Consider the following 26,203-nt stretch of genomic DNA (forward strand, 5'->3'; position numbering starts at 1 on the left):
TATATAGATAAACACTGTAGTTATTTATATAGATAAACACTGTAGTATTTATATAGATAAACACACTAGTATTTATATAGATAAACACTAGTATTTATATAGATAAACACTGTAGTTATTTATATAGATAAACACTGTAGTATTTATAAAATAACATAAACACTGTAGTATTTATAAAATAACAAACACTGTAGTATTTATATAGATAAACACACTAGTATTTATATACATAAACACACTGTAGTTATTTATATAGATAAACACACTGTAGTTATTTATATAAACACACTGTAGTATTTATAAAATAACATAAACACTGTAGTATTTATATAGATAAACACACTGTAGTATTTATATAGATAAACACACTGTAGTATTTATATAGATAAACACACTAGTTATTTATATAGATAAACACTAGTATTTATATAATAACATAAACACTGTAGTATTTATAAAATAACATAAACACTGTAGTATTTATATAGATAAACACACTGTAGTATTTATATACATAAACACACTGTAGTATTTATATAGATAAACACTAGTATTTATATAGATAAACACACTAGTATTTATATAGATAAACACTGTAGTATTTATATAAACACTAGTATTTATATAGATAAACACACTGTAGTATTTATATAAACACTGTAGTATTTATATAAACACTGTAGTTATTTATATAGATAAACACTGTAGTATTTATATAGATAAACACACTGTAGTATTTATACAGATAAACACTAGTATTTATATAGATAAACACTGTAGTTATTTATATAGATAAACACTAGCATTTATATAGATAAACACTGTAGTATTTATATAGATAAACACTGTAGTTATTTATATAGATAAACACTGTAGTATTTATATAGATAAACACACTGTAGTTATTTAGATGCAAACCAGTGTAGTTGGGATGCAGCTAAAACAGTTATTTAAGTTTTTAACTGAAGGTATAAAGTTACTGTGAAAGTAGTACTGCAATAATAATACCATACTAAAGTTTTATGGAAAGATATTTTGACAGTCAAAAAAAAAAAGAAAATAGTGGCCAAGTCCAAGTTTAACAGTGAGATTTTTTTCCCTTCTCTCTCTCTAAAAAATAAATAAATAAAAATTAAAAAAAATATATACATATTTTTTTCTTTATATATTTCTTTATTTTATTTAAAATAAATATATGTATATATATATTTTTTGTTTTTTACTTCTTTATATTTATTTATTTATTTTTAGTGAGAGAGAAGGGGAAAAAATCCAACTGTTAAACTTGGACTTGGCAACTATTTTTTTTTTTTTATATATATATATATATATAAAAAAAACAATCTGCAATTTGTTCAAAAAGCAAAACTTTTCCAGTAGTTGTTAGGAATAGTGGCTGAACAGGGATACAATTTACATAGCGAAAAACTAATTATTTTTTTTATGATTAAATGAAGAAAGGAATAAGGGTCCCTGAAGCAACATTTTTGCACGTGGATTGTAGATCAATCAGAATACTGTTAGCTAACTTACTTACTTACATCCAAAAAACACAAAACATGAATAATGTATTCTTTTAGTCTTTTATTTTAATCTGAAAATGAGAAGTCCATTGCAGCTGTCAAGGTGTCAGAGAGTTTGGTGGCAATTTTGTCTGCAGAGGAAAAAAAGAAAACTGTATCAATTTAATTAAAAATCTATATCAAGAAAAGAGAAAACACGTTACTCCTTACAGAAGCTTGCCTGTGTGTGTGTGATAACATGCTGATGCACACGTTTTGACCATCAGCTACATGGGACGGAAAAAATAAACACTATTTATATCACAATTGCAATAGAGTGCTGCAGGGATGACATATTTTTGTAGGCCAACCAGGAAGTTAGCATCGCCCTGGTTCCCTCGACAAAAAGCCAATGGGGATTTTTCTATTGGGTTTTGGATTATTGCAGGAAATAAACTCAGTGGCCAACATATATCATCAATCAATCAAGATAATCTTCACAAATAAACACCAACAGGAATGATCACCAGAGGTAAAAAGCTAACGTTAGGCTATAAACAAAATACACCATGGTCGCATGAGTGCAAGTATACACAACGAGGCTGTAAAGGCGGTCGAGTCGGCGTGATGGTGTTTAGTAGTCTCACTTAGCCACTTGTTAGGAACAACTTTTTTTAAGACATATAAAAGCTTCAAAATCCATGAGTGAGATATTTATTGATGTATTTTATGTTGTGGAACAAAACGTTAAAACATCTGAAGCTTGTGTTAACCACAGACCTAATTTCAGCCATCTAACTAAAAACCCATTCAAGAAACCCATTAACTCCCAGATGAAGGAACCAGAAGTGCTAGAATGCTAACTCATTTCCGTGTTTTAGGACTCATCAGTCAAAATAATCGCAATTAGGTATTTTTCTAAATCGTGCAGCCCTAGTCAGTAGAGTAAAATGAAGCTTGTTGGCCTTTTTACAACAAAACTAACATGAGGTTATAAAGGGTTTTTGTTTGTTTACTTTTCCTCAGATTAGGGTAAAAGGTATTCAGAAATCCTAGCATGAACCCGCCACACCACAGACAGTTATATCTAGTATTAGACTGAGACCAATATTTATACGAACCAGCTCTTTTCTGTTGCTTTTTCCTCTTCTTGCCGGCAGCCAGGAGTGCCTGACCCTGCTGTAGAGGATCTACACCCAAGATATCCTTCAGATTCGGAGCCCTCGGTGCCGCATCACTTGCAGGCAAGCCCGTCTTCGACCTCTGAGATTTTATCTCCACCGTCATTGGTCCAAACTATTTTGAGCACGAAGGAAAGTTAAGTTAAAGGAGACACATTTTTAGAAATTTGCAAAAGTGCACATCATACTGTAAGGACTACACACCTCTGCGTCATGGCCATCATCCATAGATTCAGTTTCTTCTTTAAATTCTGGCTCTTCCGAGAACCCCCCCACCGTTTCCAGGTCAGACGGTAGTTCACCCTGGACGCCTTCTGTCATTCCAGTGGTTTCCATGCAGAATCCCATTTGGATATCAGGACAAGATGACTCTGAAAGACAGCGAAAAAAAAATACAACTTTAGAGCAACTACTGATTCTCTGGTGTGTTTTAACAACGGAAGCAAGATAATGTGACAAAACCAAGGTAATCTTAGTCTACTCTATTTTTGAATTAGCTTTTACTTTATTTTAGTTTGACTTTTCTATTTAATTTTGGTTTAATTGAATGAGTTTTCAGAATGCATTTGCTAGTTTTAGTTTAGCTTCAGTTTTTCAGAAAGGTTTAGTTTCAGTTTTTATATATTTAGTTTTACAGTAGCTTTAGTTTGTGTGTTTTAGGGTCAGGTATAATGTCTCAGAACAATGTAGCTATATAAACAAAATGCATAGAGAAATGTGTAGGAAGGGCCATAATGTTTAATCATTTCATTAATTTATTGGTAAATTAAAATTTACTTAAATCTCTGCGCTACTTCTGTGGTTCAGTGTCACAAGTGTTGACGGAAATTTATGTTGTCTCTTTTTTTGGAGGAGATATATCATAGCTCAAAAAAAAAAAAAAAAAATGGTATATCTTGTTTAGTTTTTCTTAAAGGATGTAGTTTTTACTTAGTTTTAGTTTACAAACAGTATTTTTCACTGCTTATTTTAGTTTTAGTTTCAGTTTCAGTTTTAGTTTACTATAATAATCCTGCTCTTTAGTCTAATCTAATCTTAACCATGTCTTACATAATTATGGAATTATATTTAAATTAACCTTCTGTGACACTATTAATTATCACATGGGAAATAAAAAGTTCTCACTTCATTCTAGTGGTGTCTAGACACGCTGACAGGTTCAGGTTTATGTTCTGAGGTTTTGAGATACCTGCCTTTGGAAGTACTTAGTTTTTACCAAAGAAAGTAGCCGGATAAAAACGGTTGACAGTGAGGTCTGTGGATTATCCTGAGTACCTGGGACATTGTTTCTAGATTCCACTAGAAGTAACCTTTACCTGCAAGAACCTCCTGGTTTCCTTTTTCCAGCTCATCCCAGTCAAAAGCTTTACCCATCTCCGTAACAATCTCAGCGCTGACGTGCGTGGGAAGAGTGTGCGTCTCTGGAGGATGCGTGAAGTAGCTGATCCTTCCCCTAAAGGAACATAACATGATGAGATTAATACAGTGTTAAGAACTGGTTGACTGAAAAACTTCCAGAATCCTATTTTTTTTACCCACCCTGTCCAGTCCATTAACACACTCTTTGCTGCTTTGTCAGTGTCGGGCAGTCCTCCCTTTCTCAGTTTGCCTTGACGTCGAGCGAGCATCGCCAAGAACTCCAGAGCTGTGTGAAAGTCTGAAACTCCGTAGTGCTCCAAGATCTGTACATCCAGCAAAATGACGGTAATGGCAGTGTGCACGAGACACAAGCAAGAAAAATACAAAAAGGTTTTAACGACGACATGACATACCTGCGCTTTGTTGCAGCGTCGAAGGATGGCTTCAACGGGTGAAAAGGGATCTACAAGCTGTTCGATTTTCACACAGTTGCGAAGAATCATCGCTGCGTCGGTCGTTGAAGTTGCCATGACGATGCCGGGGCAATCTAGAAGCTTGATGTATTTGTCCAAATGCACCTGTTGAAGGCACCTGAAATCCATCAAACCCATCAGCAAGACTAGTAGTGGACAAGCAGGATTTCACAGGATCAACAGCGTACTGTAGACTTACTTGGTGACACCAGGAGTGGCTCCGACACTACACGCTCGTGCCCGTTTCAAACTGTTGATCAAACTACTCTTCCCCACGTTAGGAAAACCTACAAAACAAGAATAGCAAAATTATTTCACTTTGGAAAACCTCACCTTTTACAAAGAAAGAACCAGAGGCCTGTACTACGAAGCGAGTTCAACATACCGGGGTATCTTCTCGTTATCTGGCCCTAACTAACCCCACTAACCCTAACAACCGTGATCACGCTAAGCGGTCCTACGACGGTGGTTATCAACTCGGTAAATCAATGCAGGGTTTCTCAGTCTGGCTGTGAGTGAGTTCACATGAACGCGGCAGGGTTTTAGGCATATGACAAATCACAAACATGGACAAGTCTACTGTCAGCTGAGCGGCACATTTTACAAACGAAGAGCAAACTATAATATTAGACAAATACGAAGAAGTTAAACACATAATCCAGGCTAAAATTAACATTGTTGAAGCTGCCAAATGCAGGAAGGACAGCTGGCAAAAGAAAAAAAAATGCCGATGTGCGAATGCATAAATTAGCCGACTTAATTGATTTAACGGAATACTCAAAACTCAGATATACTGTAGTCGTCTAGATGGGGCAGTGATTTTACCCAGGTTTTACCCTGAAGTTACCTTGCTAACCCCAAATCCTGCTTCGTAGTACAGGCCTCTGGTGTATAGTTGGATGTGGTGCTTACCTACAACGCCGACGGTGATGGCCGTCTTTATGTCCAGGTTGCGGCAGTAGTTGGCGAGCAGCTTCATCAAGCAATCTGCACCAATACAAGCGCTGGTGCTAAGAAGCTCTGTGGTGGCCTGTGTCACTGGTACGTTACTGCGTTTCTGTCCATGGCATGAGACAAACGGGGGAAAAGAGTTTATGAGAAATTATGTTATTCCATATAGCTTTAATTCTTTGAATTTGCATTTTTAGATGATCAAAATATAAAAAATTAACTGCATACCAAGTTCTTGTTCTGCTGCTGAGTTGATGCTTTAAAAGCGACCGTAGGAAACTCGTTACGAAGATATTTAATCCACTTTTCCACGATTTCCTTTGACACCAAATCTATAAATCCAAGTAAAACCATCCAAGTCAAGCATAGAAAATTTGACACAATAAATAAAACGCTTTACTGTTTTGTATATATTGTACTTTCTAAAGTTATTTAGCCAACTTACCAATTTTATTAAGCACTAAAACTATCTTCTTGTTCGCTCCGCTTTGAATGACCGCCTGCTCCACCTGAGGACATCTGCAGCCGAGAGGGTCACGTGCATCCAACACCTCCAAAATCACATCTGAGGCATCCACTACCTTTAAAAAAAAAATTTAAAAAAAAAATTAAAAACTCAGTGTTAATGTTCATAAGTCCATTTCACACTGTTTTATTATGCTTCTATCACAGCTGAAAGAACAGCCTGATTTAGAAGGCAGGAAATCTATACCAGCCTATATATATATATATATATATATATATATATATATATATATATATATATATATATATATTGAAAGACAATTGCCTGATTTAAGGTAGTATGTAGTTTAATAACTACTGATTTACTTTTGACTGCTTTAAAAAAGGTGAAGAGAAAAAGTGCTAAGTGATAAATTTATGTTAAACGACTCTAAATTCGTAATATTCATCAGACATGAGCCAGTTTATGGCGCGTATGGAGCAACTACGTACCTTTTTAAATTCTCTGTAATATGCTTTTCTCGAATTCTCATTTTCAAAATTAACATTCTTCTCCAAACTCTGCATCTCCGTCTCCTGTGAACACAAAGAAGAAAACAGAAATCAGTCCAGTGGCAGTTTGCTTAGTATCATTAGTAGTAGGGTGTATAGTGTTATTCTAACTGCAGTCCATTTCCACTGAAGAGACATTCACCTTCTGCTCAAACTCTCTTTGTCGATGTAGGATGTCATTCTGAAAGCTTTGGAGATTCCTCCTCTTCATCATCTCTCGTTCTCTAGAGACTTTCTGCCGGTCCTGGAGGTCCTGAAGCTGATTAGGAAATATACAAATTGAGAGATTTGGTTTACCTCAAGAAAATGTTAGCAATGTAAATAAATAGGAGCAAATATGAGCACAGGCAAGACGTTGAAATGTTCACCCTCTGCTTCCGGATCTCTTCTGGTTTTCTGTGGCCTTTGACAGATGACTGCGCTGAATTATTTTTCTGCCCTGAAGCGTCGTCCTTTTGTCCATCTTTAGTCTGCAGGCAGGAAAACATACAAAACAGCCTATATTGTAAAATCATATACATTATATTATTTTAGTTCATTATTAAAAGGCATCACAATGCAACGGAGGATGCTAAACATTCAGTTTTGATTGCATTTTTACTCGGTCTTGTCTCGGTCTCAGGCAAAGAGGACTCTGGATATTATTTGTAGGGCGGTCAAGACTACAACTGCGGGGGATATCATTAAAATGCCTGTTTATGGTCTGATTTATTTGTTGACACCGTTACTTTCATACCATGACTTTTTTTTTTTTTACTTCTTTAATGCCTACTATGTTTTTGTTTGTTTGTTTCTTGTTGTTTTTTTTACTTTTTTATGGCATACTAATCTATGACTTTTTTATATTTTAATGGCATTTATACCATGACTTTTTAAATTATATTCTCATGACATACTATGACTTTTTTTTTTACAATATTTTTATGACATACTTGTTGCTGACCTCAAAAATCAAAAGCAATATGGCCTAAAAAGTGACCAAACTAGTTATTTTCAACAACAATTGTTTGGTTTGTTTATGGAGGCTTGACATTGACACTGAAGAGGCTGAATGCTAAATTTACACCCAAAGGAGATGGGACAGTATCTTACCCACCTTGCACTGGTACTTGGCAGTCTGAGCAATGTGTACCAGTCAGTGTTACTGATAGATAAACATCCATTTACAGGTTGTCCTGACATCAGACTGTGATATTATGTTAGTAAAGTAAAGTAAAGACTGAAGTACACAGCGGGTTTTGACTGGTAGCTGCAGCACTAACAGTTAGCCTCAGATAACATTAGCAGGATTACATTAGTTAACTCTTACCTTTAACTTTCCGAGGAAACCGAGACGTTTAGCTCGTTTTTGTTCTGGAAGAAACAACAGAATTAATTAAAAAACATCCACAGTTATTTAGTGAGTTAAAACATTCAGTCAAAGGCCATAAAATACCTACTAGCTTTAGACATGACTTCAGCCCTCTGACTTCACGTGTGTGGCAAGGAGGTGGACATGCGCAGGAAATGACGTCTTCCACAACATCCGGCTGAATGTCAAAATAAAAGAGCGTTCAAACGTGGCTTCCAAACTGGGAAGGAGACGCAGGACCTCGACCCCATATGCATATAAAATTGTTTTAGGATCCCAGCCCAACTAATAAGACAATATCTGAAATATCTATTTCATTGTTAAAAAAAAAAAAATAGGCTACCTCATAGATATATGGAGCTATTTTTTAGGCTAGGCAATTGCATGTGAGAGGAATCCAGCTAATTTGGTTGCATATCAATTAATGTATTAAGTAGCTGTGAATTAACATTCATTAAAGCTGAAGTAGGCAAGATTGGAGCAAGTATGATTAAAAAAAGTAGTAGTAGTAGTCTTGACAGTAGTATATGAAATAGATAACCTGAAAAAAATCATGTGCCTCTGTGTCCTCCGGTGTCCTCCGGTGCTCCTAACGGCATCTGCAAGATTTCACTTACCGAAGGAAAACAAGCCATAAGAGCTGATCCGAGGTCTGCTGTCCATCTGCTGTCTATGAGAGCCGGCTGTCAATCACTGGCGAACTCCGATCAAACGGTGAAATTAGGCCGCACTGATCAAATATGAATCAACGTTATGTTACGTTAATCCCTATTTCTCACCTCAAAAGTGCTTGGCAGTGATACTCAGTGGCAAAGCAGCCATAAGCAAACTTACTTGAACTGTAATTAAAAGTATCAGCTTATTACCTTAAGACACAAAATGCCCAAATAATCTGGCTTGAAAGCGGATTTCCGTCCACTCCGATGAAATGGGGATTAACTGCAAGACCTTTGACAATGTGAGCCATCACTTGCCTTCATTGAGACCTGCAGTAGCCAATATTGTCTTTTCCTCCACATTCCACATTGGGACACTTAATTTCATGAATTGCATCCGTTGCGTGATATTAAATTTGTGAAATAAGACAAACCCAGCAGAACTGTGCATATCAGCTTAACTGTATATTGTGTGTGAAGTTGCGGTCTAGGTTAATTTGGACCCTGGTGGGCACGAAAGGACAGCCAAGTCTTAAAGCAGCTTAATTGGACTTGTGGTGATTCAGGGAACTATAGAGACAGTCACATGCAAATGTTGACATGTGAGGGAAGTAAAACACCTTTAATCCCTCCGGAAGGCGAGGTCACGGCAGAACATAGGCATCGGGGCGGCTGTGGCTCAGAGGGTAGAGCAGGTCGTCAAGGTCGGGGGTTCGATCCACGGCTCCTCCGAAGTGTTACATGTCGAAGTGTCCTTGAGTGTCCCGAAGGCTGAGCCATCGGTGTGTGAATATTTAGACCAGATCCTGATGGTCAATGTCGGCACCTTGCATGGCAGCCTCTGCCATCAGTGTATGAATGTGTGTGTGAACGGGTGAATGCTTATACGGAGTGTAAAGCGCTTTGAGTGGTCGGAAGACAAGAAAAGCGCTGTATAAAATGCAAGTCCATTTACCATTTACCATAGGATTTTTAGACTCTCCTGCAATCGTACAACTCACGTAATAGTTCTCATGTCAAGGGCAAAGAGGAGAGGGCATCAAATCCTGATTTCTGAGGGAGGACTGTCAAAAAACATTTTTGAAAGCATGATAGGCGTGCACAAGTTCTTTGTCTCGTGTCAGTGAACAAAATAAACAATAAAATAATCAGAAATCAAGTTCAGTGTATTGACCACTACATCCTAGTTTTCAGGATAGTTGTATTTAATTGTGAATTTAAAGGGATAGTTCGGGTGTTTTGAAGTGGGGTTGTATGAGGTACTTATCCATAGTCAGTGTATCACCTACAGTAGATGACGGTCGGCGCGCCCCCAGTTTGGAGAAACAGACAGGAGTTACCGACACGTGAGCAAAGTAATGTACTGTACTGCTGTGGACGGGGCCGGCAGCAAAATGTATCTTAAAGAGAGGCCCACCTATTTAGAATATTTTCCGACGGGGAACTGAACTGAAAGTGAAATTTATTTATACTGTTTGTGTCAACAGATTCTGGTGGCTTTGAAGAGAGCACGTTTACATGCACAAAATGTTCAGTTTTTTGCCCTCATTCCGAGAAAGACAATATTCCTACTAAGCTGTTTACATGGTTAATGAAAAAGGTCGGCATTGCGATATTTGCACACATCCAAAAAACTGCTGATATCCAAGCCTTTCATTATGTTTAAAAGTAGGTGTGTTTCTCCTTCCGACCAGAAATGTGTGCTTTCCTTTTGGGCAAGCATCTCTGCAAACTGTCGGCTAGTTGGTTTGTGTACAACGCACAGAGCTGGACGTAAGCAGACAAGAGGCTGTGTGTCGCAAATTGACGTTTAAACCTCAATTGAGACGCAGATTGTGAATACGCTGTATACATGTCCAAAAAATTTAACACAAATAATGTCGGCATATCTCACATCTTAATCTGAAAATGCTCCATTCAGAATAACGGTTAATTCAGAATATCCAAACAGAATACGCTGTTTATCAAATTCAGAATATTGTCATATTCGGAATAAGAGTGGAATATAAGTGTGCATTTTAACATAGTCATTGCTAAGTTTCGCTTTCAGTTCAGTTCCCCATCGGAAATGGCCGTCTGACGGCAAGATAAAGCGGTGAAAAATGTCTAATTATAGCGTACACTTAAACAGATATAATTTTTTTAGGTCGGCCCTTCTTTTAGGTGGCTAAAACATGTTTTGCTGCCACAGCAGTACAACAATACCGATCGGACGTCAACTACCGATCTTTTATTATATTAACTATCCGGGCTCAGCCACTATCTTTCAGAGGATATAGTGGGCTCAATCCGAACGCTAAATAACTCTCCAAAATTACGCTACATCTTGTCTAGGAAAAACTGGCCTGGCCATTTTCAAAGGGGTCCCTTGACCTCTGACCTCAAGATATGTGAATGAAAACTCTGAGATGAACTGAGTGAAAACTGTATCTTATTAGATAAAGCAAATGTTGACAAACTGCATAAATTGCAGTTGAAAAAAGGTAATAAATCGTAATATATCTTAAAGCAATACTCAGCAACATGTTTAAAATCACAGTAAGATCATATCGTGACTTAAATATTGTGATAATATCGTATCTTGGGGCCTCTGGTTATTCCCACCCCTAATGCCCACTGTCATCTACTGCAGATAATACACTGACTATGAATAAGTACTTCAAAACACCCGGACTATTCCTTTACGACACCGGTTGACAGCCGTGTCCGTCCAAAGCTCTTCAGTTCTGGGTATTCTTGACAGGATGGTGTGTCTTTAGGGGATAAGAGCAGCCAGTGATTAAGGAATTATTTGGTGTCCTCTTGCATTCTTAATTACTGTCTTTACTGGCTGTAAAGAGTCATTGTTAACAGCACGTGTTGCTTTCTAATAAAACCAGAAGTGGCATTTAAATGATGCGTTAACTTGGATTTTTATCTCCATTTATTCTATGTAAATGCCAACCAGCTGATGTTACATTAAATTAGCCCAGGCATGTAATGTTACATGGTCCTCCTAACAAGTTACATCAATTGGATACGAGGGGATTCAGTCTTAATATTCTTTTTCAAAAAATTAGTCTCTTCGGCAAGATGTAAGAAACACAAGCTTTCCCTCTAAAAATCTAATTATTTTGCTGTCACACTCATATAGTAATAGCTCTTGCACTCTGCTTTCCTAAAGTCCTCAGTATACCTCAAAAGAAGCGCAATTTTTTTAACTTTCTGAAACACACAATCCTACTATCACACTCACTTTACGCAGAGATTGACCCAGTGTGGAAGTGTGAAGGTTTCTCCTCTCTCTCAAGCTCTCTGATCCTTCACACAACTACTTCTGTCACTTTGTGGTGCGTACAACCGTGAAAGTGTGTTTGAAAGTTTGCAATGACTACGTCCACTTCTTATATACAGTCTATGATAGAGCACCTTTAACAGTGGAACCTTGGGGGATCATGAACCAACATAGAGAAGCAGTTGTGTGGGTGGAGACACTGGAGGAGCTGGAGAACCCAAAGGTTGTGAAGCCCCAAGGTGGGCCAAGACATTCAATCAGGTGTGGATGAGGATATTCAAGAGCAATTAACCACAACCATCAGTTTCCACTTTGCTTTTCCTTCCAGCACACAGATGACCCATGATGGCCTAAAACCCAGAGGCTATTGTGTCAGTGGTATTTCCAAGTATTGATCTGACTGATTGATTGTCATCTCTTCTCAGCCGCACGACAGGTCGACAACATGTAACCACATTATGTTTGGTTGTAACAAAATCCTAATTTTCACATGTAAAAATACAATATATATATTTTTTTATTATTATTTATTCATTCATTCATTTATTTATCTATTTTTTATTTTTATTTTTTAATTTATTTATGTATTTATTTATTCATTCATATATATATATATATATATATATTTTTCTTTTTTTTTTCATTTATTTGTTTGTTTATTTATTTATCTGTATTTCCTTTCAATGATGTATATACAGGCAGCAGTTGGTGTTTCTGTGACTTGTGGTTTTTAATTGCTTAATTAGAATGAGTGAAATGTAAACAGTATAGTACTTGCGTGAGTACACAGAGATTAATTGGTAATCCTATTCAGTTAACCCTCTTTAGCTCACTCACCTCTTTAGTTAAAGCGTTTGAAAACAACAAGTGCATAACAGCTTACAAAACTGTGAGCCATGTGTTATTGTGATAATACATTTAGTTTCTATAGTAGTTTCTTATTTTAATTTATGAAATTGGTGACAAATAGAAAATGATTCACGCTTGCATTGTATGCAGTGAAGTGTGTGTGTGTTCGTCTGAAGCCTTTAAATCTCTGACTGGTGAGTAAACCAGTGAACGGCGTACCTGCAACATTGTGGACAACAGGTAAGAATGACCGACAGACTTTAAGCTGAGTCGGGCAACGTGTTTAATTAGACAGACGACCTAGAGTCAAAAATATGTAGACAAGAATAAAATACAGTCATTGTTGTACTATAAAAACACTACACCCCTTGACAGTATTGATTTACTCACAGTTGTAAGATTACAGTGCACATGGTACCTGCTTTGTGAACGAGGCATTATGGTGCCATCTATAGGCTGAATGTTGACTTGTCTACATCTTTTACACCACAGTGACAGCTGATATGTTTTGTATTTTGTATACATTTTAATTAACTGCTTGGTAATGCAGAAGAAAATTGTGCTTTTTTCAGATTTGAAAAACCTGCAACATGTGCCAGATGGGGTTCAAATGGAAGAGTGGAGTAGATGCACACTCTCCTTCTTTATCCATTTCTTACCTTCGATCATAGGTGGGAGACAGTTTCAGAGGAGGCTCCGTGAATGGAAGTAAAAAAATATTACATTAGCTATTATTAGGGTGTCAATCAATTAAAATCATTTATCGATTAATCCCATGATTGTCCATAGTTAATTGTGATTAATCACAACTTAATCACATATTTTTGTATCTGTTCAAAATCTACCTTAAAGGGAGATTTGTCAAATATGAAATACTCTTATAAACATGGGAGTGGACAAATATGCGTTCTTGTGCTGACCCAAACTACATGTGATTATCATAAAGTGGGCACGTCTGTAAAGGGGAGACTTGTGGGTACCCATAGAACCCATTCTTTGCACCCATTAATTTGATCAATTACACCTGTGTTTATCCATATATGCTATGACATGTCATTCCAGGGTAAACAAAGGTGTAGTTAATAACATTAATTATGGCCCTGGTGTTGTACGGTTGTGACACACTAAATCAGTGGTTCTCAACCTTTTTTGTGCTAGCGCCCCCTTATACATTATCCAGGTCCCTTACCGCCCCCCATCAAATAAAATGTAGGCTAATTGTCTTCCTAAATATTAATGTTGATTATTATTAATATGTAGATTATTATTTATTTATATTCCCGTTATATTATTATTATTATTATTATTATTATTATTATTATTATTATTATTATTATTATTATTTATTATTATTATTATCATTATTATTCTGTGTCATATCATTAAAAAAACATGTGAATAGAATAGATATTTATGAGTTTTGCAACGGTTACAAATTTGACATTCAGACTTTAATTAGGTATCACAAACATACTCGCCAACCTTGAGACCTTAAAAAAAGGGAGGATTTCTAAACCAAATCAGAGGGTCTGAGGGTCCGTCCCCCTGAAAAATTTGGGTTTCAGAGACTTTGTTTCCTGCATTCTGGGGACTTTAAAAGAGTGAAAATAACAAAATAATAACTTCACTGTAAATGCATTTTATGTTAAACTATTAATTTTATCTTTAACTCCTAGGAAAGAAAACTGAACGGGACCATAATTAATTTTATCAATTACCCCTGTGTTTATCCTGCTATGACATGTCAAAATGTCTGCTGTGAAAAGTGCCTATTGAGCACTGAAACAAATTCAGGGAGTGTAAATAGAGCAGAAAAGTGGCTTTGACTTGTCTTCTTTGTCAAACTGGTGTGAAATCCTTTTTTTAAGAGCACGGTATTGCTGTTTTTGTCCGCAGAGAACAACATACATCAATGCAAGACACCTTTTCTTTACTGGGATGATACTGAAGTACATATGTGGACTATATTTCTTCCCAAGTTTATCCAACTAATCTCAGAAACTATCTCATGAGATGATCACAGTGTTTGCCCATATTGTCAGCAATTGTTTCTCAAGCACAGATAGAAGCTGTAAAGTTGTAGATCAGCTGCTTATTACAGTAATTCTCTGTTAGACTGCAGGTTGTATATAGACACGTAAATCCCTATACAAAAAATACAGCACAACTTTTCAAACTCATTAACAAATATTTATTATATAATATAATTATTTGCCTGCAAACATTAATTGGGTAATAACTACTATGGGTTTCAAGTGACCTAAGTTACACATCTTCATTTCCTGTAAGAAACAAGATTTCAGTACAGAAGACTAACAGAATATACATTTTTGTCATGTACATGTGGAATAAATAGTCTGGTAAAGATGCATATAATCATCACTGGCATTTATTTGTCTCTCCTTTTTTTTTTATAACATTTTTTCCTTGCATATAACATAGAACAAATAATATAATAATAATATAATTCCATTTGTCATAATATTTGTTCGTTCTGTGTTACAATATGTAAGTCAACAAAAGGAGCCGGGAACCACCTAAGAAGGTCCGACTTTAGAGACTTCAGTGACCGATTGACTCGTCGAGGACTCCTCATCATCGCTGTCACTCATCCCCAGCATCTTCTTTATACAGGAGCGGAACTGAAAGGGTTAAAACAACATGTTTGTTGATGAGGGAAACATCTTTTCATTTGTGCAAATCATTTAATAATGTGAGAAACTTTACAGGTAATTCTTGTTGGAGATACTGTAACAATATATCTGAAGAAGTAGTTATGACAGTGATTTCTTCATCCCTAATCTGAATCAAAAAAGAAATCTGAAATTTTTAATTGCATATCAGGTTTTCGCTGTTAGGATGGAAGCTTTTTAGATGTTTTGAAAGTCACCATTAGAGGGTGCCACTGGTCTTGAAAGCATAGACTGTACATAAGACATGGATGTAGTCACCGTGACATCACCAAAAAGGTTATAATTAACTTCCATGAACTGAAAACATACTGTGAAAGGGTTAAAGTTGTAAGACAAAAAGCATCCCCTGCTTTATGGTCTATTTGACTCTAAATGGGACCATAATTTACTAAATGAACATCATGCTGTATTGAAGAAGACTTGAAACTAGTGATTGAGACCATAAACTCATGTTTACAATGTTTACTGATGTAATAAATCAAGTGAGAAGTAGGCTCATTTTCTCATAGACTTCTATACAATCAGACTTCTTTTTGCAACCAGAGGAGTCGCCTAGCATTTGACACTAGCATTTAGGGGTATCTATTGGCAGAAATGGAATATAATATTAATAGGTATGTTTTCTTTAGTGTATAATCACCTGAAAATAACAATCGTGTTTTTGTTTCTTAAAAATGAGCCGTTAATATCTACATACGGAGCGGGTCCTCTTCACGGAGCCGGCCGCCATTTTTCTACAGCAGTCGTACAACGTTTTTGCGTCGACTACCGTAGTTCTCCCACATGTTTGACCAACACGTTCTCATCCCAACTCATCACATACTGACACTTTGTCAGATCCCTCGGCATCACTTTTCAGTCGCAGTGAACACATGCTTAATGTTGGGAATGTTGGGAATTAACAAAAACACTTGCTTAGGTTAGGGCAACAAAACCACTTAGTTATGTTTAGGAAAAAACAAACTTGGTTGGGCTTTTAAGCCAACAAACACAGTGTCATTTTCACTTTTCAAACGTAGTGTGAACTTATGTTTGTTGGATCCATCTTTCTCAAGTGTGTCTCTTTCGCTCTTTAAACTACGTCACTATAGCACTTTCCCTGCGTGTTTAATATTGACGCGGATGGGTTTACATTGTAGTTAATGGAAAGCCTGGTGCGTCTCATACTGACACTAAAGAGTGCCATGTGCATTGGTATCTAACGCAGACGGCCATGACAAAAGAGGTTTTTGACGCACTGGGAATGAGAACAGCCTGGCTTGGCACACGGGAGAATTTTCAGTTGGTTGCAATCTGTCACCTCACCACTAGATGCCACCAGATCCTACACACTGCACCTTTAAATTGAGTGAATACAACGTTACCTTCCTGCCCGCAAATATCTCTTACATCAGAGTAAATTACTGACCTGTTTATTGAGGAGGATGTAGATTACAGGGTTGTATACTGTGGAGGCTTTAGACAGACAGGAGGGTATGGTCGACAGTCTCAGGTCGAACGGACTCCCACGATTGTTGACGACCCAGAGAGCAAAGGAGGCGTACGGCATCCAGCACACCAGGAAGCCCAGCACCATGACGACCACCATCCTGGTCACCTCCCGCTCTGCCTTCTGGGTGGACTCAGACTCTGCTTGGGCCTTCGCTGCCTGTTGACGGAGAAGTACATAAAAGTGGTTGGTTTGATGGACGATGTACATGCTATCAACCCAAACCCAACAGAGACACGTTGCTTACCGCTTTCAGCATGAAAAGCAGCTGCGAGTAGCAGAAAACAATGGTGGCGAACGGGATAGAAAAGCAGAAGCAGAAGAGGAACATCACATAGGACTCGTTGTTAAACTTGTTGTTGGTCGTGTACCAGTCCGGTCCACAGGAGCACTGCATGCCCTCTGGGATGTACCTGGAGAGACACACAATCAATCACTCTACATGAATGTACTGTAGTGTGGTGGATGTGGGCCTGTATATTTGGAATTAGGGGCAGGGAAAGATTTGTACTTCAAGATTATAGTGTAAATAAAGTCCGTTGCAGAGGGTCTCGTCTCCATTGCATTAAAAACTAGACCGCTGTGCGTTTATATACTGACCTACTCCATCCAACCAGAGGAGGAACTGCAGCCATCAAAGCAAAGACCCAAGTCATCGCGCAGCAACCGATAGCATGATGAGACTGGAAGGTGAAGTTCCCGAGTGGCTTGCAGATGACAAGCCATCTCTCAAACGCTACCACAGCGAGAGACCACAGGCTCACCATACCTGGAACAAGACAGAAGAGAATAAAAGACTGATTACAGTCGCCTCACCGAGCTGCAACTAATATTGCTTATCTTCTAAAGAGGCTAAAAGTTGATACCAGGATTTGTCTGCTCTGAGGTTGTCAAAATTAGATTTGCTTATGTATAACTAAAATCATAATAACACACTTACTGGATAATTTACACAACAGTCTGTATATTAAATAATTTAAAAATGTATATATATTGGCTACTAAGTGGCAAAATGCAACAACATATTCTGCTTCCATCCATATTTGTTGGCGTTTAGCCTTTCAAAAACAACATTTTCACTGCGGTCAAAAACCTGTTGGCTCTCCTGCTTGACACAGATAAAGGGGGGCGGTCTAGCAGCAATCTAACAACTCCCACAAATTACATTTATTTAACCACAATAACAAAATATCTTATAATTATAGTAAATATTTAAGTCGTTACAAACAAATATCATATTGTGTCTCTGCATTCGCATGGCGAATCCATCAAGACGTCATCACTTTATTTATGTTGACAAAACTCACGAGTAATATTCATTTAAGAAAGTTGATTTAATAAAAAAAGATGGGTGGGCTCAGCTTTTACCTTAGAAGAATTAATGCAATTCGTAAAACTCCTTACCACCAAGAGTTGCTGTAAATCCTTCAATCTTGCACCCCAGTGGACCCAGGATCATGTATCTGAAGGCGAAGCAGTAGAAGCATGTGAAGGAGCCCACGGCGGCAACGAGGAGGTTCGCCACGGCCAAGTTCACCAGGATGTAGTTCAGATGAGACCGGAGCTTCTTATATTGAACAGTGCATGCGATGGTGATGGTATTGATGGCTGTACCAGTCACAAAGAGGAATAACATAAATGCTGACATGGAATAAAAGATACCTGGGCTCCCTAGGTGATCCTGGGGAACCAGGTACGGGCTCAGGGATGTGATGTTGTTGGTGTCCAGAGGGATGGGGATCCAGAAGTCTTCTGGGAGCTCCGTTGTGCGAATTCCCCTCATTTTTGTTTGGTTGTGTGTCAAATAAAAATGCAAAATGGTATTATTGCGCAAAGACTACAAATAATTTGCGTCTGACTTTAAATAATACTGATACACCTGATGTTCAACTGTCTTCTAATGTCTCTGACGGGCCGTTAAAGCCGCATTTATAGGAACTTTGAATACTCATTTTAATTGGCTCAAGGAAGGGATGTAAAGCTTTGGTTCACAGACCACCCACTAAGTGTACTTGTGTACATGCACACGCATGAAACACCATAACAGCATGCGTCACCTTTGAGCTAATATAGAGATTAGTATCTCAGTACCGGAGCTGGCAAAGATCATCTCATTACATCCCGATGTAAGAGCCCTGTGCTCGTGAGCCACATAATCTGATCATCAGTGATGTTCATGGAGTCAGTTGCATGCATTTGGCCCCTCAGTAATCCAGGTTGTATTGGTTTAACACAAGATTTATGTTACCAACAGAAGAAAAAGCTTACTGGCGTTGTTTTAGATTTATCTTTGTAATTTAGAGGAGATTAGTAAACTTGAAAGTGTGAATAAAGTAATTTAAAAAACTGGTGGTAGAAAGTGGAAATTAAGTGCAGCCTGTGTTTTGGCGATATGGCAAGCCAGCCCATTCTCATTTGCAGGGTGTCAAATACAGACGCTTTGTCACGGCCGTCACTGTTCGGTACCGCCGCACAAGGCACCTTTCGCGGCGGTAGGAGACGCACCGGGCTTTCCATTAACTACAATGTAAACCCATCCGTGGCAACAGTAAACGCTCCGGGAAAATGCTGCGGTGACGCAGTTTAAAGAGCAAAAAGTGGGAGGGGAGGTTGATGGGTCCAACAAACACAAGCCTTTCATCCAGGAGATCGCTGTTTGTGTCCCGTGTGTTACGTTTCACTTTCACTTCACAATCATTTGTTCGTTTGTGTCCTGTGTTCACAACGTCAAGTCACATTTTCACTGTACAAACGTAGTGGTTTTAAGCCCAACCATGTTGTTTTTTCCTAAACCTAACTAAGTGGGTTTGTTGCCTAAACCTAAGCAAGTGTTTCTGTTTGGTGCTAAATGTGACCAGAAAAAAAAAAGAGTCATCATCTTTTGCAAAGAACCATGAAACTAGATTTTTTTTTTTTTTTTACTTTTAACTAAATCAACAGATTCCTTGTCACAATATTTGGTTTTCTGGTTTAGCTGTCAACTTGGGACTTTAGGATCCAGAAGAACTACTGTGCATTCCAATACCCACATTACCGTACTATTTAGTATGCCAGAAAAGGATTTAGTACATACCAGTACATAGTATGTCAAATGCAGTATGCCAAAAATACCAGGATGTTCGACTACATCCGGTCGTATTTAGCACCAAACAGAAACACTTGCTTAGGTTTAGACAACAAACCCACTTAGTTAGGTTTAAGAAAAAACAACATGGGTTTAAAATTACTACGTTTGTAAAGTGAAAATGTGACTTGACGTTGCGAACACAAACGAACAAATGATTGTAAAGTGAAATTGAAACATAACACACAGGACACAAACAGCAATCTCCTGGATGAAAGCCTTGTGTTTGTTGGACCTCTTTAAACTACGTCACCGCAGCATTTTCCCAGAGCGTTTACTGTTGCCGCGGATGGTATGTAATATTTTGGTTATAATCATCTTTTTGTGGGACATCGAAATCATTAACAGTAACACAAATAAGTGTCGCCACATTGCATTTTTTTATTTCTCTTGCATGTTGCAGTGAATATATACTTTACACAATGAGCCTCATGCAAGAAACGACATGAGAACAAATTTCAAATTGATTATGTTTGTATCCACGATTTATTCTTATTTTGTTAGCACCCATTGATTTTCTGGGATTCACCGATGTTTTCTTATTTTTCCTCCACAAATTGTTTGTCCAACACAAGGAAACACACGAAAACCCCCAGTTTGAAGAAACACCATCTGCATGTAGATGGTGCGGCTTGGACACATCATCAGTGATGAACCCAGGGTCATCAGGTGTTTCGGGTCTTTGATCATCAGACACCCTCACCTGGGCGACCCAACCGGGGATGATCAGTCCCCGGCTTGTGTCCAAGCAGCACGCTACGCCATAGATCCCCCCTCTTGATCCACAACCACCTTGAAGCTTTTTCTGCAGCTTCAATGATGTTCCTGGTGGCTTTTCTCTCTTGCAACCCTCTGATACCAAGGAGCCTGAGTGCCCGGTGTAGAGACTGCCCTGGAAATCCCCTGCAGCCCACCTCGATAGGCTCACAGCGGGCTTTCCACCCACTCCTTCTGCAGGCCTCTAGCAGCTCAAGGTATTTGGCCCTCTTTCGCTCATGGGCCTCCTCTATGCGGTCTTCCCAGGGGACTGTAAGTTCCAAGAGCACCACTTGCTTTGAACCCTCAGATGTTAAGACCAAGTCTGGCCTGAGTGTCGTTCTCGCAATGTGCTCCGGAAACTTCAGCTGTCTCCCGAGGTACACTTTCAGCTGCCAATCACGAGCCGAGGCCAGCAGCCCAGTTGAGGTCTTCCGCTCTGCCGGAGGTTTCTCCCCTGCCCTGACGAAGGCGATGTTGTGCATTGCTGGGAGATGATGTTTACTCTGTTGGATTCCAGTGCAGATGGTGTCCGCTACTGCCTTCAACACCTGGTCATGGCGCCATGTGTACCTCCCCTCTCCCAGGGCTTTTGGGCAGCAGCTTAGGATGTGCTCCAAGGAACCTCTTGCCAGGCACAGCGGGCATGCTGGCGTATCTACAAGACCCCAATTATGCAGGTTGGATGGGCTTGGGAGGACATTGTACACCGACTGAATCAAAAATTTGAGTCTCGTTGGTTCTGACTTCCAAAGTTCTGTCCAGGTGATCTTCCGGGTGGCTGCATGGTCCCAGTTAGTCCAAGCTCCTTGCTGACGCATGGCCACTGTCCTACTGCGGCGTTCCTCCTCTGCCTCTGCCCGGATCTCTCCCTGAATCAGCTGCCGTCTCTCTCTCCCCTGGGCTTTATCATAGCGAGGTCTTGTATGACTACCAAGCCCTGCTCGTCCGACTGCCACAGAGCCTACACAGATGTCTCAGCCTCGCTTCTGCCTGCTCGACTGCCTCCTGAGCCTGCCACTTCCTTCCAGTTTTCACTGTAATGCCTGCAGAGGAGACTCTGGTGTCAGATGAGTCTCTGTAAAGTAACACCTCCCTGGCTCTGGTGAACTTAAACTCCTCTGTCAAGCCGGTGAAGGGAAACTACAGCTTGTTGGTGTGCCCATAAAGTGCAATGCTGCTAAGGCTCTTTGGCAGGCCCAGCCACCTGCGAAGGAACTGGCTGATGTTTCGCTCGAAGCCCTCCACAGTGGTTATTGGGACTTCGTATATCAGCAGTGGCCAAAGGAGTCTCGGCAGGATACCGTGCTGATAGATCCATGCCTTGAACTTCCCTGGGAGTCCTGACTTGTCCACTGCTGACAGCCATGTCTTCAGTTCCATATATGTTGTTCCACATGAACACAATATAATCAAATTTAGATTATTATATGTTATATAAATATATATTCTCTTATTTTTTCTCTTAACATGAAATTAAGAGAAAATATAAGACAAATTTAAGAGAATTTTGCTGCATGAGGCCCAATATATTCAGTCCAAACCAGTGAATACCATCAACATACAGACACCATTGTAGGGATTTGGCAGTAACAGGTTTGGTTATTAGCAAATGAATTAATAAATAATAATTGAATTATTAATATTAATAAAGATTATCAATAAACATTAATAATAAACGGGGCACCACCCTGGAATCAGGGACCAATAACCAAAACGTTTATATAGTCTCATTAAATTTGCTAAACTATCAATTTGGAACGTTGATTAATAATTAAATTAATAACTATAACCAAAATAGATAGTAAAGGTTGAAGGATATCGGAGTTCTTGACATAGCAGAGGTTGGCATTATTCACTCTTGTACAACATTAAACAGACGAGCAGGTATATTCCACAAACATTTATTTACAAGATAATAAAGGTTTAAAACACAATATTAATCTAACTAAATAACTAAACTAAACAAACCAAACAAAGTGTGTGTATGTGTGTGTGTGGAGAGAGAGAGAGCTGTAGGGACCGATTTTGCTGGGTTGCATTAGTCTCGGTGTTCTGTCTAAGCAGGTCCAACTTTGGAGACTTCAGTCACTGATTGTGATGCTGAGGATTCCTCCTCAACTCCACCCATCCCCAGCATCGTCATCATGCACGAACGGAACTGAAAGGGGTAAAAACAGATCATCGAAGTAATTAAAATGTGCATATGGTGTCTGTTTTTATCATCATATATGAAGAGAACTGAGAGAAAAAAGTTTGGTTGCTAGGTTGTATCAAAACAAGCACTGTGGCAGATGCACCAGTTTTCAGTGGGATTGTCTCAGTTTTACTCTCTACAAACAGAAACTTGTGCTATCGGAATATTTCTACTCACAGTGGCATCGTGAAGTGGATAAATTAATGATTTAACATTTTTTTAAATCAAAGCTTTTATTCATTGATTTATTCTTAAGACAAATCTTTATCTTTATCTAAAAAAAAATTGTAATTGCACTGTGTGTTTTCTGTTTTTATGTCTGTGAAGCACTTTGTAAAATTGTTTTTGAAAAGTGCTATATAAATAAGTGTATTTTATTTATTTATTTATTTATTTATTTATTTATTTATTTATTTATTTATTATTATTATTATTATTATTATTATTATTTAGTGAGGTAGCCTATACTCAAATCCATAAAATACAGCATTGACTCAAAGCTTCTGCAAACAAGTAATTTTCCAAGTCACTGTATGGTCTGTTAAAAGCTAAGAGGAGGAAACATGATTATGTAACAACATCAGATAATACCTCTATTTTAGCACCTTTTCAGCCCAACAGTTAGATGCATGTGGATGCGTCTTTGCTTTAAATTTGTTGTTCATCACAACATTTAACCCACCTGTTTATTGAAGAGAACATAGATAACAGGGTTGTAGACTGCAGAGCCCTTCGAGAGGCAGGAAGGTATCGTCGCCAGTCTCAGGTCGAACGTGTGCCCGCGGTTAGTCACAACCCAAAGAGCGAAGGAGGCGTACGGCAACCAGCACACCAGGAAGCCCATCACCATGAGGACCACCATCCTGGTCACCTCCCGCTCTGCTTTCTGGGTGGAGGCAGACTCAGCTTGGGCCTTCGCTGCCTGTTGAGGAAGAGAGGCGACGTTAGGTCAAAGTCGATTTACTAAGCCGGTAGTATCACAGTGACTGCACATGTACAAGGGTTTTCTGATCCCACCCAATTCAACTGTTGTCAGGCCATTAAATGGGCGTTATTGGTCGCAATAAGCACCATAGATGTGGGTCAATAGGGGCCTACTATGCCTACTCGGCTGCAGAAACACATTGTTGATGGGATAGCATCGCAAGGATTGTACATGGATATGTGTTGACTCAAATCTGCACAGTTTTAAAATAAGTCAGTTGGATGATAACTTTGGTTTTGAAGACATAAGATGACATTCAAATATAAATGTCAGTGTCACATGTAAAAATTCTGTCTTTTCAAAAAAAATATTTGTAAACCAAAGTAACTACATTTGAAGTTTATGTTGTTTAATTGAAGGTGTTTTTTTTGTGATTTGCCTCACCATTTTCATTGTGATAAGGAGCTGGGTGTAGCAGAAGAGGATGGTGGCGAAGGGAACCGCAAAGCAGAAGCAGAAGAGAAACATCACGTAGGATTCATTGTTGTATTTGTTGTTTGTGGTGTACCAGTCTGGACCACAGGAGCACTGCAGGCCTTCTGGGATGTACCTGGAGGGATAATCACAAAAGCATTGATATACAACCCAGCTTCTCAGTTTTCCGATGTTTTTCAGTGTGTTGGTTGGTGTTCTGTTACCTACCTACTCCATCCGACCAGTGGAGGAACTGAGGCGATCAGTGCAAACACCCAGGTGAATGCACAACAAGCTAAAGCATGGTCGGGCTTGAAAACAAAGTTTCCAAGTGGCTTGCAGATGACCAGCCATCTTTCAAAAGCTATCACAGCGAGAGACCACAGGCTTACCATGCCTGGAATGACAAATACAGACAATTTAAAACCTTTTTCAAACCCTTAGATACAAGTCTATTAATAAAAAAGGCATGATCAAATGTTAAATCTTACCGCCAAGCGTCGCCATAAAACCTTCAATCTTGCATGCTAGCGGTCCAAAGATGAAATATCTGTTTGCAAAGGAGCAGCACGCAGTGAAGGAGCCCACACAGGACACAAGAAGGTTCGCCATGGCCAAGTTCACCAGGATGTAGTTGAGGTGGGAACGGAGCTTCTTGTATTGGATGGTGCACGCAATGGTGAGGGTGTTAATGCTCGTGCCGACCGTGAATACGAAGAACATGAATCCCGCCATGGCGTAGAAGGTGGCCAAGCCCCCCAAGTGGTCCTGAGGAACCAAGAAGGGACTGAGTGACGTGATGTTGTTGGTGTCCACGGTGACCGGTATCCAGAAATCCTCTGGCAGCTCCATGCCACGATCTGCCCTCATTTAGCCCTTTTTACGACTATTAATAATAATACAACAAGTGCTCTCCTTGCTTCTGTTGTAGCTTTCCCTATATCACATATATCATATAATAAAAAATTAAAAGTTTTAAGAGGCAGACATGAATGCTGTGAAGTCTGCGTCCCTAACGTCTCTTGTGGAGGACTGACTTTTATAAAGGTACCCATGAGGTTACTCATTCCCACTAATAGTTTAATTGATGCTATAAATAACTGATTAATTTGCATTTATTGTAAGTCATTTAGTGGTTTTACCTTCTTGCTGTGCAGCCAAAGCGGTTACAGCCAGGACTTTTGGCAGGCGGCCCTGATATTACGTCTGTCCACGCATTCAAAGAAAACAGCCAGTTAGCACATGCTGCAAATTGTCATTGGAAAATACACATGCATGTGATAATGGTTGGAAAAGCATGTGTTGGTGCTAAGAGGCTGTTACTATGGTAACTAAGACAATGATCTAAATTATGAATATGAAAGCTGACACATCCTGCTGTTGAGAACATCACCAAATGTGGATCAGAATATGAATTTTAAGATTCAGTCCTTCGTCAAAATATTATCTACAGGTGTCTGAATCAAGCTTATAAATGTGTGCAGTGCACCTTCTGCGTAGATACGCATTGTTCTTAACATCAAAACCGTTCAACAGGTTAATCCCACTTTCTTAAGGAAGAGCGCAGCAGGTTTTTGCCTGATAATCTGGTTTCCGATAACATTAATTCGGATAATCTCATGCGCTGTAGCCCTTTGTAATCCACTCTACCGGTTTAACTCAAGCTTTGTGTCAAATGTTTGGCATCTTCTTCCCCGAGCTTAAAGAGTGAGTAAAACCGTTGAGAACACAGTGTGATCGCAGAAGATGCTCACTAGTAGCTATATGTCACTCCAACAACCCAGTGCAGAGAAGGACATCATTGTATGAGGGGAGGCAGATGATATTACAGAGACCAGAGGATGAATTTGAAATGAACAAATAAAAATGTTGGTGTTGAATTGCATCGGGACATTAAAAGCAACATATAAAACAACAATATTAAAACCAATG

At 38.7% G+C, this 26,203-nt stretch overlaps 3 protein-coding genes and 1 pseudogene across 4 annotated transcripts; all 4 read right to left on the reverse strand.

Moving 5' to 3' along the window:
* Positions 1-1,569: 1,569 nt before the first annotated feature.
* On the reverse strand, positions 1,570-8,044 carry gnl3l (G protein nucleolar 3 like). Its single transcript, XM_074657126.1, has 15 exons — positions 7,923-8,044; positions 7,793-7,836; positions 6,852-6,953; positions 6,626-6,742; positions 6,424-6,507; positions 5,912-6,047; positions 5,695-5,798; positions 5,428-5,572; positions 4,715-4,802; positions 4,456-4,633; positions 4,223-4,365; positions 4,000-4,136; positions 2,888-3,054; positions 2,624-2,798; positions 1,570-1,654 (listed from the first exon to the last, which is right to left on the reverse strand). Exons 1-15 carry the CDS (start codon positions 7,933-7,935, stop codon positions 1,590-1,592), a joined length of 1,698 nt encoding a protein of 565 aa, XP_074513227.1. The 5' UTR covers positions 7,936-8,044; the 3' UTR covers positions 1,570-1,589.
* Positions 8,045-14,578: 6,534 nt separating this feature from the next.
* On the reverse strand, positions 14,579-18,654 carry LOC141779706 (blue-sensitive opsin-like). 2 transcript variants are annotated; one of them, XM_074654805.1, is made up of 6 exons: positions 18,200-18,654; positions 17,396-17,564; positions 17,043-17,208; positions 16,715-16,954; positions 16,218-16,220; positions 14,579-15,255 (listed from the first exon to the last, which is right to left on the reverse strand). In XM_074654805.1, the coding sequence occupies exons 1-6, from the start codon at positions 18,576-18,578 to the stop codon at positions 15,151-15,153; spliced, it is 1,062 nt and encodes a 353-aa protein (XP_074510906.1). In that variant the 5' UTR covers positions 18,579-18,654; the 3' UTR covers positions 14,579-15,150. The 2 variants fall into 2 exon arrangements, with proteins under 2 accessions (XP_074510906.1, XP_074510833.1); XM_074654732.1 differs by lacking the exon at positions 16,218-16,220.
* Positions 18,655-20,526: 1,872 nt separating this feature from the next.
* Positions 20,527-22,060, reverse strand: LOC141777084 (uncharacterized; annotated as a pseudogene).
* Positions 22,061-22,710: 650 nt separating this feature from the next.
* On the reverse strand, positions 22,711-25,264 carry LOC141779839 (blue-sensitive opsin-like). Its single transcript, XM_074654899.1, has 5 exons — positions 24,763-25,264; positions 24,500-24,668; positions 24,242-24,407; positions 23,555-23,794; positions 22,711-22,836 (listed from the first exon to the last, which is right to left on the reverse strand). The coding sequence occupies exons 1-5, from the start codon at positions 25,139-25,141 to the stop codon at positions 22,735-22,737; spliced, it is 1,056 nt and encodes a 351-aa protein (XP_074511000.1). The 5' UTR covers positions 25,142-25,264; the 3' UTR covers positions 22,711-22,734.
* Between the last annotated feature and the right edge of the window lie 939 nt (positions 25,265-26,203).

This window comes from Sebastes fasciatus, chromosome 1 (genome assembly GCF_043250625.1).
Source record: "Sebastes fasciatus isolate fSebFas1 chromosome 1, fSebFas1.pri, whole genome shotgun sequence".
NCBI classification, from domain to species: Eukaryota; Metazoa; Chordata; class Actinopteri; order Perciformes; family Sebastidae; genus Sebastes; species Sebastes fasciatus.